The 15,215-nt window shown below is 43.9% G+C and overlaps 2 protein-coding genes across 3 annotated transcripts in view; both read right to left on the bottom strand.

Annotated features, from left to right (window-relative positions):
- Positions 1-726: 726 nt before the first annotated feature.
- On the bottom strand, positions 727-5,644 carry LRAT (lecithin retinol acyltransferase). The gene is made up of 2 exons (XM_048942943.1): positions 5,037-5,644; positions 727-4,687 (listed from the first exon to the last, which is right to left on the bottom strand). The coding sequence occupies exons 1-2, from the start codon at positions 5,580-5,582 to the stop codon at positions 4,535-4,537; spliced, it is 699 nt and encodes a 232-aa protein (XP_048798900.1). The 5' UTR covers positions 5,583-5,644; the 3' UTR covers positions 727-4,534.
- A 3,409-nt stretch (positions 5,645-9,053) lies between these two features.
- The window catches only part of LOC125692426 (uncharacterized), a 50,612-nt gene continuing 44,450 nt past the window's right edge, over positions 9,054-15,215 (bottom strand). The window contains exons 19-20 of one of the 2 annotated variants that reach the window (XM_048942925.1): positions 11,521-11,611; positions 9,054-11,019 (exon numbers count right to left, since the gene is read on the bottom strand). In XM_048942925.1, the coding sequence (XP_048798882.1) occupies positions 10,945-11,019; positions 11,521-11,611 (166 nt within the window). In that variant the 3' untranslated portion in view covers positions 9,054-10,944. The remainder of the gene's footprint in view (positions 11,020-11,520; positions 11,612-15,215) is intronic. The other variant, XM_048942926.1, reaches the window with a different exon arrangement.

Raw genomic sequence — 15,215 nt, 5'->3', positions numbered from 1 at the left:
CTTGGGATGTGCTTCCCACTCACAGCCTCACTAGCATCCACGGACCACGAGAAGAACAGCTTTCTCAGCAGCGCTAAAACACGCAGGGTCCCAACACAACCTGATGCAGCTCACAGTGGATTGAGGGAGCCATTTCCTTCTTCGAACTCGGAGCCAGAGGTGCTGCCCAACTTGATCAAAATAACTCAACTGTCCCAGTTATGAGATAAATTAGAAAAGGGTGAAGGGTGGCCACCTCTCGGCCATATCCAGAGTCTGGTGAGTCTGCTGGAGGCAGTCTGAGAAGGTGCTGGGAAAAGGCCCCCCCCCTCCAGAAAAGCTGCAGCTATCACATTTTGGCAAACCTTATAACGTATTGCTGTTTCCGCTCTAGCACTGCTCAGTCAGGAAGGAACCTAAGAGTTTGTGTAACAAATGGGCAAAGACACCTACACCTTAAAACTCTGGCTGGGCTAAATCAATGAAAGAAAGTCACAGAATACATTTGCCTATGGGATACAAAAAAATAAAATTAATAATAATAGTAAAGCTATTTACTCCTCACCTCACAAAAAGTCTTCCACCTTGTGAGACAGAAGCAAAACATAAATCAGCTTTGCCACAGAGAACTGCTGTATTCCAATCAGTGTAACTATGATTTAAGAATTGTAAGTATTGCCCCACGCTTCCCCACAGTCTCTGTGTTCTCAGGTTCATACCCTAAGTGCTCCTGTGACTTCAGAAGTGAAGCTATGCCACAATATACAACAGAGAACTGAGTGTTAAGAAAATTTTCCAAAAACCAGCCCTCAACTACTTTTTATTCCTACAGTAGAGGACACATTCTGCTTTATAAGCACAGAATCCTGAAAGATTTCTGTGAGGCTTACAGGGAAGAGCAATACACTGCAGTAAAGGGCCTCCAACCAGCAAGCTGTAGCATCTTCATTTCAGATCAGTCAGCCCATTCAGGACGATTGTGCTTCCAGGGATCGAGCTATTATTTCAAAGCCAGGGTCAATGGCTCCAAGAGTCACCCCACAACTTTTTTCATTTCAATGGAAAAAGGTGATGCTAATTAATGAGTGCCTAACGCAGTTCTGTATCATTCAGTGGCACGTGACTTTAATATGAGAACACGCAGTAAGAAATACAGCACCATATCACTTGTAGGGATCACAGTACCAGTGTTTCTTGTAGCTGCAGCTTGCTTTCTAAAGCCTGTCTGGATGACGTCAAGTCACACACAAGTTTAATTCCCTCTTCCCCAGCCCCTCAGACTTTAACAAGTAATGCTGACTTTGTTTTCATTAAAAGCCTCAGTGGTGTACATAGCGTTTGCCTTCAGCACAGGAGGACCCAAAGGTGAAATCAAGCGACAGATGACTACTCACCCACAGAATGAGTAATCAGTTATGTTCCAAGCTAAAATAAATACAGACAGAAAACTCAGTGTTCTAATGCCTTCATTTACGAACCTTTTTCCTTGCTTTAAACACGGCTTTTGTAAAAACATCTTGAGCCTCGTGAATGCTCATTTAATTTTTGTTTTCCTTGGAAAGGCCAAAGTGAAACATCTCTCCTTCTCACTTGATGTCCTCACTACGTGCATTTCCCAGCGGCGCAGGGCAGTGGTTACACTCCTCCATTACACATTCACGTTTAACCACACAGTTTCCCAGAACAGCCCCACCACTAAAATGACCTGCAGCTCTAAATTTACGCTCCTTGTCACCACCACTTAACAGCCATCAGTGAACAACGTCACTTCTAAAAGCACTACCCAACAGATGAACTGCTCCGCAGCATTCAGTGTTTTTCTTTTATAGCCAGCTCCTTCATTTCAGCAGCGCTGTGGCTGAGCTCAAGGCTGAAACGCAAGGCTTAACCTAGGGCAAGTGCTTATTTTTACTTGAGTCATTACAGAAAAAAGTTTACATTGACATTTAACAAAATGTTTGACTGCATAACCACCACCTGCCGAGCTGAACATGAGAATTCATGCCTGATAGCTTTATTTTTCCCATAGTGAATGTCTTATCTGACTTGTGCCTGACTTTCACAAAATCTCTGCATCTCTGCTAGAATTGCCATCAGTAGGAAAAACTCCTCACCACGCAGCTGGATTTCTCTTCCTTCACCCACGCTGTTACTTGTCCCTGATGTAAGGATACAGCCACAGTCTGCACTATTTCATAGTATTCTGTAAGCTTCTTGAAACGCTACAATTTGAGGGGAAATCTCCAATACTAATAGTGGATATCTGCCAGAAGCTGGTTCCGTTTCTTCCATACAGATGCCTATCAGAATCCTAGCGCAGTGCCGTGAGTTAATCTGGGTGTTCCTTGTTCAACACCATCATCAAGGCAGAGCATTGGCCCTTTGATACAGAATCTAGAGAGGGATGTTTCTCCACCTTCTGCCAATCCTGCTTTTGATTTGGTTCATGACCCCTCTGTTTATTGTATAAGCGAATCATAAGGATTACTGGAATTCTTGTAAATCCCATGTAAATAAAGGGTGAAAGAAAAGCCCACCTGTAATCAAACACTATGTAAGTGCGTGTTAATGGCCCGTTCAGTGCCCTAATGGGACACATCAGAGAAATGCTGTGACATTACACTCCATATCAAGAGGCCAGTAGACATTTTCAAATGAATAAATTCTTTTTATATAGTTACAATAGTGACTGGTGACTACAGTTCATTACCTTACGCACAGCAAATAAAAAAACTCATTGGAATTTATGCAAATAACACAAACTCTATGAAAAAGCAATTCACATTAATTATAAATACACCTTAACTTGAAAAGTTTACCAAACCCAGTTATGTGGAGCACCTCGGTCTCTGAAAGCACAAGAGAAGCTGTTTGCAAGGACTCAACAGTAATTGATATGCAACTCCTTTGGCGAAGTGTACTGAAAGCTATGCTAAATCCCTGCTCAGTTGATGACAGCAGCAATAGTGCTGTTGTTTCTTAGAGTGCTGTTGTTTCTGAGACTGGAATTTCACTCTAGTCTTTGCATTCTTTGTCAGTTATAGTGAGGCAGCAGAAGAAAGATGATTAGAGAGCAGCCAATTAGGCTCACAGTTCAAGAATCCAATTTTCAAACAGCCTTGAGGTTTAGGGAGGGAGAAAGGGGTTTACAATGTAGCTAAACGAAGCCTTAATGAAAAACTGGGGGGAAAAATGGCACCTTCCAGTAGCATAGCTGATCAGGATACTGAACACCACTCAGAAAGGAGTAAGTCTGAGGTTGCATCCTTGGTAAAGACATCGCTGTGTTTGCCTTGGACTAGAAAGGGAGGCAAGCACACTGCATGGACATGTAAGTGCATGTAGAGCAAGACATTCCAGAAGCTGAACAATATCTGCATACATTAAGACACTGCTGAGGAGAAAAAAAAGTAAGCAAAAAGAAAAAAAGAGTGTCTTCTAGTACTGAAATCATTGGCAAGATAACATGATTTCAAATCCAGCTTTACACAGTCTTGATAAGCAGAAAGGATGCAACATTGGAGATGGAACATTTTTAGCTGGTTTGCCACTGAATACTTATTTGCAAGAGATGAGTATAGAAAGACATCTTCCTTCACAGAGGCTACAGGAACCACACCAATGAGCCCTGATACTTTACAGCACCCACGTAGCTCTAATTACTGTGGGAAAGAAAGAACTAAATAAATGTGCATTCATTTTCCTCCCCCTCCATGCCATGTGCCCTACAAGACTAGAAACCCACGGCATCTGCATGTCACAAGCTTTCAGAAAGCAAACTGTTTGCCTCCTGTACTGCCTAGAAGCTCTCTGCAGCCACTTACATTAGCCATGCCCTCCACTACCAGCAGCAAAGAAAATGCTGACGAATCACAGGCTTTCTGTACCACCAACCCAATGAGAAAATTGCTAAGTATGCATTTTTTTGCTGTTTATGCAATTGATACGAATGAGAGACCTGTGACCATTTCCCAGGAGGGAACTCAATGCCAATCTGGCCAGATGTGCTACGGCAGCACTGCACCCAGGCAAGGCCCTTCTCCCCCCCCCCCCCCCTTTTTTTCTTGGCTATCAAAAATAGTCAGCTTACCTAACTGCATCTTCACAAAAGGACATGTCAGGAATGGAGCCAGTAACTCCTGAACATTAACAAGATCTACCAAAGTAAGAGGTAAGTAATTCTGAATGCCCATCGCTGTGTGGTACTCCATCATCTACTTTTATTAATAGCTGTAGCACCCAGGCACACAGCTAGGAGATAAAAGAGCATGAAGGGCACGAGCAGAATCACTTGAAGCTAAAGGCACGCAGCAGAACTGCATCGCACCCCTACTTTTTCATTATTTTAAAGGTGTGTGAGAAAGTATTGAGATTTTCAGGAAATCTATCACTCAGCTTACACAGTAAGCTATACCTTGTGCACTGTGTTCTAGACAGAGTCGCATTTAAAAGCAGCACACAAGCTTAAGTAACTTTACACAACGCCAGCAAGTAATTTGTGCCCTCATAAATACAGTAGTGTACATCCTATATACAAACAGCCGCAGGCGGGCTGTTAGCCAGCCATCCACAGAACGAAGGTAATGAAGATCGTGGGGAGGGCGGTGGAGGGTGCCAGACCCAGGCAGATGATGGACGCTAAACCCACGAGCACCGAAGCAAGAACGCTCCTCTGGTCACGAATTATCATCTTGACAGTCTCACAGAACTGCAAGGAAAGAAAAAAAAGGAAAAGAAAGGAAAAACGTCAGGGTTAAGGAGGAAAGTGTCGAGATGACAGCTGGGATCGCTGCTTTCTCCGGTACGGACGGGCTGCCGGTGCCACAGCGCTCATGCGCTGCGTGAGAGAACGCAGCCTGCCGCTCCGTCACCGCGGGAGCTTTGGCTAACGCAGCGAGTGGGAGCTGAGCTCCCAGCCAGCCTCCTGTCCCGCAGCCCGGCGCCGGAGCAACGTGGGGCAGCACGGCCGCGGCCCGCCGGCTCTCCGCGGCGCTTCTGCCTTCGGGAGCCGGGGACTCCCTCTGGGGACGCCCTGCCGCCCCTCCCCGGGGCCGTACCTTGTCGGTCTGGAAGCTGACCGCAGCTCCGTAGCGGCAGTAGGTGACGAAGTGCTCGCAGTTGTTCCAGAGCAGGCTGTAGGCCGTGGCACCCACCAGCTTCTCCGCACGGCGGGCGGCCTCCTCGCTGCCCAGCACCTGGTCCTTGAACAGCCGGTCCATGTGGTTGACCAGGATGCTGCCGCCGTACGCGAAGTCCTCCACCGTGTCCACGCGGATGCTGGCCGTCTTGGTGATGACGCCCAGGATGAGCCGCTTGTTCGTCACCACGCGCTGGATCTGCCGGCGGTCGTCGGTGAAGGCGGGCAGGATGTCGGGCATCAGGTGGGCGACGCGGTTCTCGCCCAGGTAGATGCCGAAGTGGACGAAGAGGGTGCGCGGCACCTCCAGCAGGTCGCCCCGCCTGAAGCAGCTCGTGTCGTAGTAGCCGGAGGCGGCCGGCGGCGGCTCCCCGCCCTCCGCTCCAGCCGGCAGCGCCCGGACGTGGACGAGGAGCAGCAGCTTCTCCAGCAGCAGCGAGGCCGCCTGCGGCACCGCGTTCTTCATGGCCGGCCGGGCCGAGGACGGGAGGAAAGCGGGGCGCCGCCGAACGGCCCCGCTTTTCTAGGCGGCCGGCCGGGGCGGGGCGGGCACGCGGGACGGCCCCTGGCTGCGTGCGGGGAGCGCCCGCCCCGCTCCGGCGGGGAATGCCGCCCGCCGGGCTCTGTCCGAGACGGGACCGGCACGGGGGAGCGAGTCCCCGTCACGATCCGGCTCGGAAAGAACGGGAAGAGGCGAAGGGGCGTCGCCGTGCGTTTTGCTTCGTGCTAATCCATTATGTAAATGGATACATCGCGGCAACGAAGCCTATGAAAGAGCGGCCGACAAAGCCGACCCGTCTAAGGGTTCGGTGGCCGAGCCGCTTCCCGTCCCCCGGGCTGCGGGATGATGGATGGGGCCGGCATTCGTGGCACCTGGCACATGTCGAGCCGCAGCTCCCTGCCCGCCGCCTTTGTGCGGCCGCTTTCGCCTCTGTGCACGCGAGGCGATGGGGAATAGGAGGCAGGTCGTTGGAACGTCTGCCCTCAACGCCGGGTTCTGTCTGAAGTCATTACCTTCCCAGTGGCTCTTCCTGCAGGTTGTGTGCACGGTGGTGGTTGCCACATAGCCAAGTACAAGGGCAGCTGTGTAACCCTTTGGCACCTCGCCACAGGCAAACAGATGTGAAACAGCAAATTATTTCTCCTATAAAATTACTTTCAACCCGAGAGCCTGCAGTCTGTGCATGGGAAGCCCCGACGACCCTCAAGCTGTGGGACTCCTTTGGTTGCTCCAGGAGAAAGGAAAGAGCTCCCTATGCTTTCCACCGCAGAACAGCTCTGGTCCGAAGGGCAAGGCCCACCATGACACGTGCTGAGCCAAGGTTCAAGGGAGGTTCCCGCATACAAGAACTGTTCCAGGGAGGTTCCCGCATACAAGAACTATCAGGCTTATCGCTGACACAAAGCAGTTTTTCCACCACTCCTCGGTGACGCCAACACGTTATGAGAACTGCCGTCAGCAGAGAGCTTCCTGAGGGACCCATGTTTGTCAGCTTGTTCCACCTGCAGACACAACCACAGGATCCTCCTTCAGCCTCCGAGCACAGACCAGAGCTCCAGCACTGCTTGCCAATGCGATCAGGCATTTGGGATTTTCTTTGAAGAGTCTCAGCCAAACTTTTACGCAACAAAGGCTTAGCTCTCTCCAGTCAGTTACAAAGGAGGAAATACCTTGTAGATGCAGCTCATGGTGCTGGTGTGAACCAGTGGATTAGCTACCAGTCACGTAATTCTTTCAAATCTTTCAAATCCAGATGTTTTAATACACCCAGAAGGGTTGATGCTTTTGCTCATGCCTACTAGTAAATGAAAACAGGGGCAAGGAGCTCTATGCACTCTTAACTGGCACATTTTTAAGGGACTGGAGAAAGGGTCCAGGTTAAAAACACTAATATCACGATAAAGAGCCTCAGCCACTTGGTGATGGCCATAGGGGCTGGTCCAGAGATGTAGCACTGTGACACAGCCAGAGGTTTTCAGAAACTCCACTTTAAGTCCTGGCACAGAATCATTCATCTCTCCCTCCTGAAAGCATAAATGTTCCACCTTGAGGCTCCCTCCATCCAGCCCCACTGTCTCAAGGCTCCCTCCTCCCAGAATGGCCAAAGGAGTGCCTGCATGATCTCTGTTGAAGGAAGTGTAATCCTTCAGAGCTACAGTTCAGATCTCTCTCCCACCCAGCACAAGAGAGAGGAAATTCAGCTGAACTCCCTGGCAGAAACAGACATTTCCTAACTAGATCTTTTACTTGGAGACATCCTTTGTCTGCCTTCTTAATATCCACGAGCTTTAATCCCCCAAATCCCCATTTCAAGTCAGGATGAAACTGAAGAAGAATCATCAAGAGACTCAAAGCCTTGCTACAGGTAAGGGTTTCAAAGGAATTAAGGTGACAGGTGTGCCATTATGCAGCGGTCACTTCCTCATCCCCTCATACCAAAGCACTAACAAGCTTCGTCTCTCCCTCCCCCTGAAACCACTCAATTTTAGAGTCTGAAGCCCCAAAGGAACAAGCACAGAAGGCATCGCACAGATGGCAGATGTGTGGAACGGCTTCAATCCACACACAACTCACATACGTGGTGGCAGCAAGTGAAAACCGTCCTGATGATAATACCTTGAAACTGCTGTGAGCGAAACACTCAGTACAACACCACAGTCATCTCTGAAATCAACCCTTCACACTTTGGAACGGCAAATCTGCAGGCCACCAATACACAGTCAGCCATCTTTTTCAAACTGCCACCGTGCAAAACAAAATTTTGGTATGTAATTATTTTTCCCTCTGCTCAAACAGGAAAAGAAAGAATGAAAATCTTTTCATCAGAGATGGCTAAACTGAAGGCTTACTTTGTGCCTCAAATTAAGCCTCCAATAACTTATTTCCCATCTTCCTGGATCACTTTCGTGTAATAACTTTTAGAACTTTAATAGATTAAATTGCCTCAAAGCTGGCAAGATCACTTTGAAATATTAAATATGATGCAGCAAATGAAGTACTTGTTTGGACTGTTACCTGCTACGGAAGAATTATTTCATGGCAGACCCCATGATCTGCTTTTGAGAGCTACAAGAGATGCAGTAATAAAGCTGAAGGAGGTGAAAGAATGCAGCCTCTGTTTTGTATTGCAGATGAGCCACGGCACAAAAAATTCCCAGGTAAGAGGTGTCAGCCAGCTTCCATTACACTGAAAACCCAGCACGTTAGATGGGTCCTTACTTTTAGGGTTTGAGTCAGTGCTGTTTCCATCCTGCCCTCACAGCTAGCATACGGGAAGAGGCAGGAAAGAAAGGCAGTTGGAAGTGCAAGTTCTTGCCTACATAAGGAACAGCCCTGCTTTGCAGAATGTATTCGGTAACTGAAGTTAAGCCAATGCTAACGGCACACACGCTCACAGATTAACAACCAAATGCAGCTTTAACAAGCTTTCAGGTCAGCTGTGATTGCTGGAACAAAAACAAGTTCATGAATTCAGAACACGTTAAGGAGGATAAAATCTTTGGACAGAGATTTCTGAGAGTATCTTCTGCAAGGAAAGCACCCAATGGGCAATGCCATGTGCTTTACACTGAAACATAACACACAGAAAATGCATTTGTGAGGGATGCATCCAAACGGGGTAATTCCAGAGGTACAAAATAACCCCTTTGTATTCCCATATCCAGTCCCTTTGAAGAGTTCTTTTAAGCAAATTACAGCCTCCTCTGGAGAGCTCTAAGTGCCAAACTCTACAGAAGTGCATCGTTTTGTGATTCTGTGATTTGCTCGTTCCATTTTTGTATCAAACAAAGGCAAAGCACAGAGAAGACAAACTCTGATGGAAGAGGGGAACCAACGAGACAAAGCATGAAACCGCAGGTAAGTGAAACAACCCATAGCAAGGAGTTTTAAGAACCTCTGAAATAAGTATCACAGTTTTCCAGAAGAAGCAGCAACTTAAAATGACTCTAACAAATTTATACTTAGAAATGTATACTTTAATTCCAAAACAGCTGCATACACATTTACAGTCCCTTAAGCAGCACACTGAATAAACTGCATATATTCACCATTGCCTTTCTCATCTCCGCAGGTTTGCCACTGAGGTCTATCAGCTTTTTATTTTTAATTTCCTCTCAATATGTTTGTGTATTTTGCTGGGGTAAAAGGCTTCCAGATTAACAACAGTTTTCTAAATGAGCAATGAATGTAAACATGAAAATCAGCAGAAACATATGAAGTTGCACGCTTTTCTGCAATGAAGTGACAATCCATTTCTCAGAACACCTTCCATGAACCGTATTACACAGGTAGCATCTACAGCTGGCTAATGTGTTGAGATGGATAAAGCTCTTGCTTATACCTTCAAGTTAAAGCCACAGAGAAAAGGGGAACAATTTGTTGTATAATCCTCATTAGCAAGCAAGGGGCTAGGAAATTAGTAATAATGGTAGCACAGTGTGAGATTCAGGAAAGCAGTTCAGTGAAGTTCACCAAATACTTATTTTCATCATTTTTTCTTATACTATTAGTACGGTCTTCCCCAAATAAAAGGGAAGATTCATTTCTGAAATGTTGGAATGTGCAGAGTAATATTTGTATGGCTTCTGCAGAAGAAACAGAGCTAATTTTTGGGCCAGAATTTCTATCCTGACAGTGCCACAGGAACTGACATAGATCTTGGGAGTCTCCGCTTAATCAAGTGAAAAAGTTCTCAGTACCCTAATTTGGATAGACTAGTAATATATTGCAGCAGGGGAAAAGGGTGGATGGAGAAAGGGAAATGCAGAGGTGATAACTGGAGTCGGAACAGAGACAAGAGAGCGCTTCATTGGTTAGTCCTTTTCGACTGATAGATGGACTTGGCAGGGAGGCTGGAGCTCGAGGATCTTGAAGGTCCCTTCCAACCTAAGCCATTCATTAGAAAGATGCTGGAAGTAATAGATAAATCTGTCATTAATTGGACAAAGAGCTGGAAAGTTGATGGATCACCACCAAAGGGCTGCATTTACTGCTGGTCGCTACACAGTAGTAACGATTACTAAACTTCTTCACGGCCCATTAGGGAAAGCTGTTCTCCAGTGCCAGGCAGTGCTAACTTCATGGTGATGCACAGCAGGTTGTCTAGCTTCACTCGACACACAGGACAAAGACTGCTGACAGGAGCTCAACTATACTGGTCCATTTAATTTTCAAATAAAGGTTTAGAGAAGGAAAAGAGATGAATGGAACAGGAGGTAATTTTCATCTTGGAATAAAGACTGTATCTTGTCTCGTAATTAAATGTTACGTTGCAATTTGTTTAATTCTATTTTACAGGAAATAAATTAATTCTCCATCAAATGTTATTAGTCACAGACGGAGCTATTAGTCTGGCATGACTCAAAGCAGTTATTAATTTGTACCATATAGCAAAGCCTCTGAGAGAGAACTGTCGCTGATTTTCTGCGGTGACTTAAGTCTGAGTCTTGGAAAGGGTAGATAACAGCAGGACAAGGGGAAATGGTTTGAAGTTGAGGGAGGCAAGATTGAGGTTTGGATGTCAGGGGGAAGTTCTTTACAGAGAGAGTGGTGAGGTGCTGGAACAGCTGCCCAGAGAGGCTGTGATGCCCCATCCATCCCTGGAGGTGTTCAGGGCCAGGCTGGATGGGGCCCTGGGCAGCCTGGGCTGGTATTAAATGGGGAGGTTGGTGCCCTGCATGTGGCAGGGGGGGTGGAGATTCATGATCCTTAGGGTCCCTTCCAACCCTGTCCATTCTGTGATTCTGTGACTCAGAAACCCAGTTCTTCCTTATGACATTTTTATATTACTCAAAAGTGTTAAAAAAACGTATGTATCAAGCATCTGTTACTCTATCAATGATTTTAAATCAGGAACATTTTTAATCTGGAAATCCAGCAGCATCTGCCCAAGTGCTTTGCCCTGTAAGGAAAAAAAAAAAACAACCACTTACTATCTAAATATACAGTCTTTGTAAATTAAAACTGTATAATATGGATATATATATATATATATCTTTAACCAGTATAAGTTTTATCGTCAGTGTAAAAATTGAGCACGGTCAGTATGTTTAATGTGTATCACTATATATCCTTAGAGATTTCAAGTGAGTTTTCAATCAAGATCTGGATCATAGGTTTACTCGAATTGTACTTTTCCATAATTAATATTGCTCTCTTTCATTTAATTGCCTCACTTGTGAATTAATGTAGTCAAGTATGAAAAAACATTTACTCCTAAACAGATTGAGTAGTTTGTTGTATTTGTTACCTACTGATAAAATAAACTTGAGTTCAGCTCTGCTACCCAATTCATACCTAGCACCATCCTACTCTGTGAACAGTCCCACAGCTAACAACAAATTACTGGGAAAACAGTGGAACATTCAGTTACAAAAGATAAATGCATTAAATCAATACATGCCTGTGGGTCACTCCTTAGGGATGCTACACCACCACCACCAAGGGAATTCCTCAAAACAAAATTTAATGCATGGATTCCTGGCAATTCATATCTGAAAAATAAAATACACATCCTTGTTGTTACACCTCTCCACAAGTTTTTTGGACAAAAACTCATTTTTGTCATTTACAGAACAGAAGCAAAAGACTGTGCAGAAACCGGCGTGCTTCTGACAGCAACCTCTACTGGTCAATCAAGCCTAGGAGTTAAACTGAAGGTTAACCTTTCCTACTTTCTTATTTCTTACCCTTACACCCACTTGTCAGCCCTTAATAGTTCTAAAGGAGGATCATAAAGTATAATTCTCCTCCTATTCAATGTCAAAATTCATAGATTGCTAATACGCCACTTTTCTCATTTCCATCACTCCAGCCATTTAGAAAGCTCTATTTGTTTCAAATCCAGTGTGATTTAAGAAAACACAACAGACAGAGGGAAGTATTTTTAATATTTCCTAGTTCTGATACTGAAAAAAATAATCACATAATCCCCAGAACTCACTTTTGCTGACACTGTCTGCCAGCTGATTTGGAAGTCATGCTCACTATAACTGAGAAATAACCATGACTCACTAGCTCAAACTCTTGCAACTATGGAGAACTTTTAATAAATAACAAGTAAAGCTACATTTCAACACTTCGCTGGAGCCACGTGCTTTGTTAAGATAAAACAATTTTATTTTAGTATGACAGACCCATTTTCCTGTTCCACTGCCACTGTATGCTTTTTTTCACCCTTGCTTTTGGCTGCTGCATTTCCAATTTGGAAACTTTTGTGGAAGTCTGGCAAATGGCTTCATGATTTCCTAGCAAAGCTATTTCAAATTCCATAAATAGGTCTATAGCATATTTCCATTTGCCATTCCATAGTTTTCCAGTGCTTTGTCTCCTTCTGTGTACTCTTCCAGTGCTCCTTGGTTTTTTGTTTTCCTCCATTACTTCCTTTATCTAAGGCCTTGATGGCTTTCCTTTTTTTTTTTTTTCCTTCCCTCTTAGGAAAGAATTTCATCACAACATCAGCAAGACACAAGGAATAACTGAAAAAGACCTTATTCAGCTCTTGCTGTGTCTCCAGATGTTTCACTGCTACAGTTTAAATCACATTTCCTCCAGCGCTGCCTGTTTCTCTTTAGTCATTTATCTGATCTTCATCTGTTTGCAACAAATTCTTCAAATCTGTTCTCTAAAAAAGCTGGAGTTTCTTGCAGTACTCTTCTGTGGTTGAGGTTTATCTTCTCCAGTCCCTTTCAGCATTGTAAAAATGAGGGCTGCTGTTGATACTATTCAGCATTCGACAGGAATGAGTAGAATAAAGTAATTTAAGAAATGTCATCTATGTAACTGACTAATAATGTAATCAGCAAGGATTAGAGAACCTCACAACATTTTCAATTTTTTTTTTTAAATTCCAAGTGACCACATACCATGTCCATCAATATGCCACACTGCAAGCTTTACCCTAAATGAAATCTCCCAAAACTTCCAGGTAAGAAACAATTTCACCACTGGTAGATCTCTGCATCAGAATCAGAATAATGGAACATGTGTTTAGAAGCTAAGACCTCAGCTCCTCAAAGAAGTTCCACGAAAATCAGCCATTCAAATAATCAGGAGAGAACCTGGACAGCAACAAGCAAACGAGGAGTGGAACACATTAAATTTCACCCTCCTCAACAATTCTGGAAGCACGCAATGTGAGCTGTGGATCTTAATGTAGAACATCAAAGAGAAGCACGTTAGCTTCACGCATCTTCAATAACTATTTAGAGTAAGATGTTCTAGCTAGAACTAGATTTACAGAAGCAATATTCAGAGGCAGCATTTTCAATACGTTCAGACCTATCCGAAGCATCTGAACATCCTAAATCTTTCTGCACAAAAAATACACTCCTACACAAAAATAAAACACTTTAGCAGAACCATCATAGCAGTCTTAAGCAGCAACAATATATGAATTACATGTGGTCATGCATTTGACCAGCACAATTAAACAATTTATGTTAAACTGAGATCTAAAGTAAGAAAAACTTTTGATTGAACTGCACTAGGTCATGCTTAAGAGCTGCTTTTAAAAGTGCAGAAAACAAATCGACTCTTCAAAGAATATTAAGGCTGTGATGGAAACCAATGAAAGAAGGAAAATTCACTGCTGTAGCTCAATTCCTATGCTTATGCACAACGGAGTGCCTCCTTAACTACTTCCTTAAAGTGCTGTCCATACCTGTTCAAAGAAGCCAGGTTTCCCTGTAAATTTCCTGTTAGAAACGTATGGAAATAATAACGTTATAAAATTTGTTTATCGCGTTGGTATCAAGGAAAAGACAGCATTCTTCCTGTCAAGGGAAAGCAGCTGCTAAAAGAGATGTTTGCAATAAAACACACTGTAGAGAGGTACATGAGTCTATGTTTTTTCCCCATAATAAATGTATATGCAAAAGCAATTTCAAAGTTTTGCTATCTGCCAAAAATTCATTGTTTTGTTCCTCAGTTCTTCACAGCAAGAAATCCTTAAAAAAATGCCCTCACGGATACAGTTCTAATAGAAATGCAATTCTCTGTTTTAGAAATAGGTAACTGCAGAAATAATACTGAAAGATGTTGCAGCAGAAATGCTAAGTCACTTTTTGAACCAGTGGTTGAGCACCTGGTGGGGAGGCAGGGCCAACCCAGGGGAGCTGGGGGGCACACAATGCAACGCAATGCAGCGCAACCCCAGCTCTCATCTAAGGAATCTTTTGCTGCTGTGTTGCCTACATTCTTCAAGCTTCTGAGTTTACAACACTCTCTATTGAGAATAATCCCATCTTTTCTGTTTATTTCATTAGCCTTAAGGAGAAAGAATTAAAAGCAACCAGCTGGCAATCTCTGTTATGTATTGAAGCAGAACCACAGTTGGTATGTTTTTAATAGCAAAAATAATGTCTATTGCTTAACAACTCACATTTAAAATGAAGGAAAATAAGACAGCCTTTCTTATGACAGTAAAATCTAAAAATAAATGAGTAATTTAACAGCAATCTGAAGCACACAAGCATAATAATAATCCTAAAGAGTTCCACATATGGATCTATTCTTTTTCCCACACAGTTTTTTCAGTTGTCTCAAATAGCTCCACTATCACATCATTAAAAGAAACCAAACCCAGGAACAGATAATCTAATTAATCAAATTTAATTGGCTTTACCCAGACACAGCAAATTGGAACTTTTATTTATGAACATAAACACCGTTAAGGAACCACAATGAATCCATTTCTATAGGTATCATTAGAAGGCCTGACATTTTTTATTTTTTTCCCCCTTTCTCTGGTCTGTTTCAGAGGAAATGTATTTACTTTCTAGATATTAGAATTTCTTAGATCTGTAGATTTGTTAGCACTTATGAAACGGTGGGTTCTGCGTAGATCAGTTCATCATGATGCTCAAAGACCAGGAGTTAAAATAGCTCCAAGTTCTCTGGGCTTTGAGCTGCACCTTTCTAACTCATGCTCTTTGACCAAGCAAAAAGACACTTATTTCTTGGCAGCCACAAAAAGATGTAAAGATTTTGGCAAAATGTCCATTGTGGTAGAATAAATAACGTTATATCAAAACAGGTTTTAGAAGGGTAAAGAGTTTGTTGAAATATCAAAGCACTTGTTTTTAGTGAGACACAGCA

This window comes from Lagopus muta, chromosome 4, assembly GCF_023343835.1.
Source record: "Lagopus muta isolate bLagMut1 chromosome 4, bLagMut1 primary, whole genome shotgun sequence".
NCBI classification, from domain to species: domain Eukaryota; kingdom Metazoa; phylum Chordata; class Aves; order Galliformes; family Phasianidae; genus Lagopus; species Lagopus muta.
This window is presented reverse-complemented; position numbering and strand designations above follow the sequence as displayed.

What these genes read in the sequence shown, in the direction of transcription:
- LRAT (XM_048942943.1), bottom strand. Translation starts at nt 5,582, where the DNA reads ATGAAGAACGCGGTGCCGCAGGCGGCCTCGCTGCTGCTGGAGAAGCTG. An exon ending in TCAGCTTCCAGACCGACAAG is followed by an intron (nt 4,688 to 5,036) that starts GTACGGCCCCGG and finishes CTTTCCTTGCAG; the next exon opens with TTCTGTGAGACTGTCAAGAT.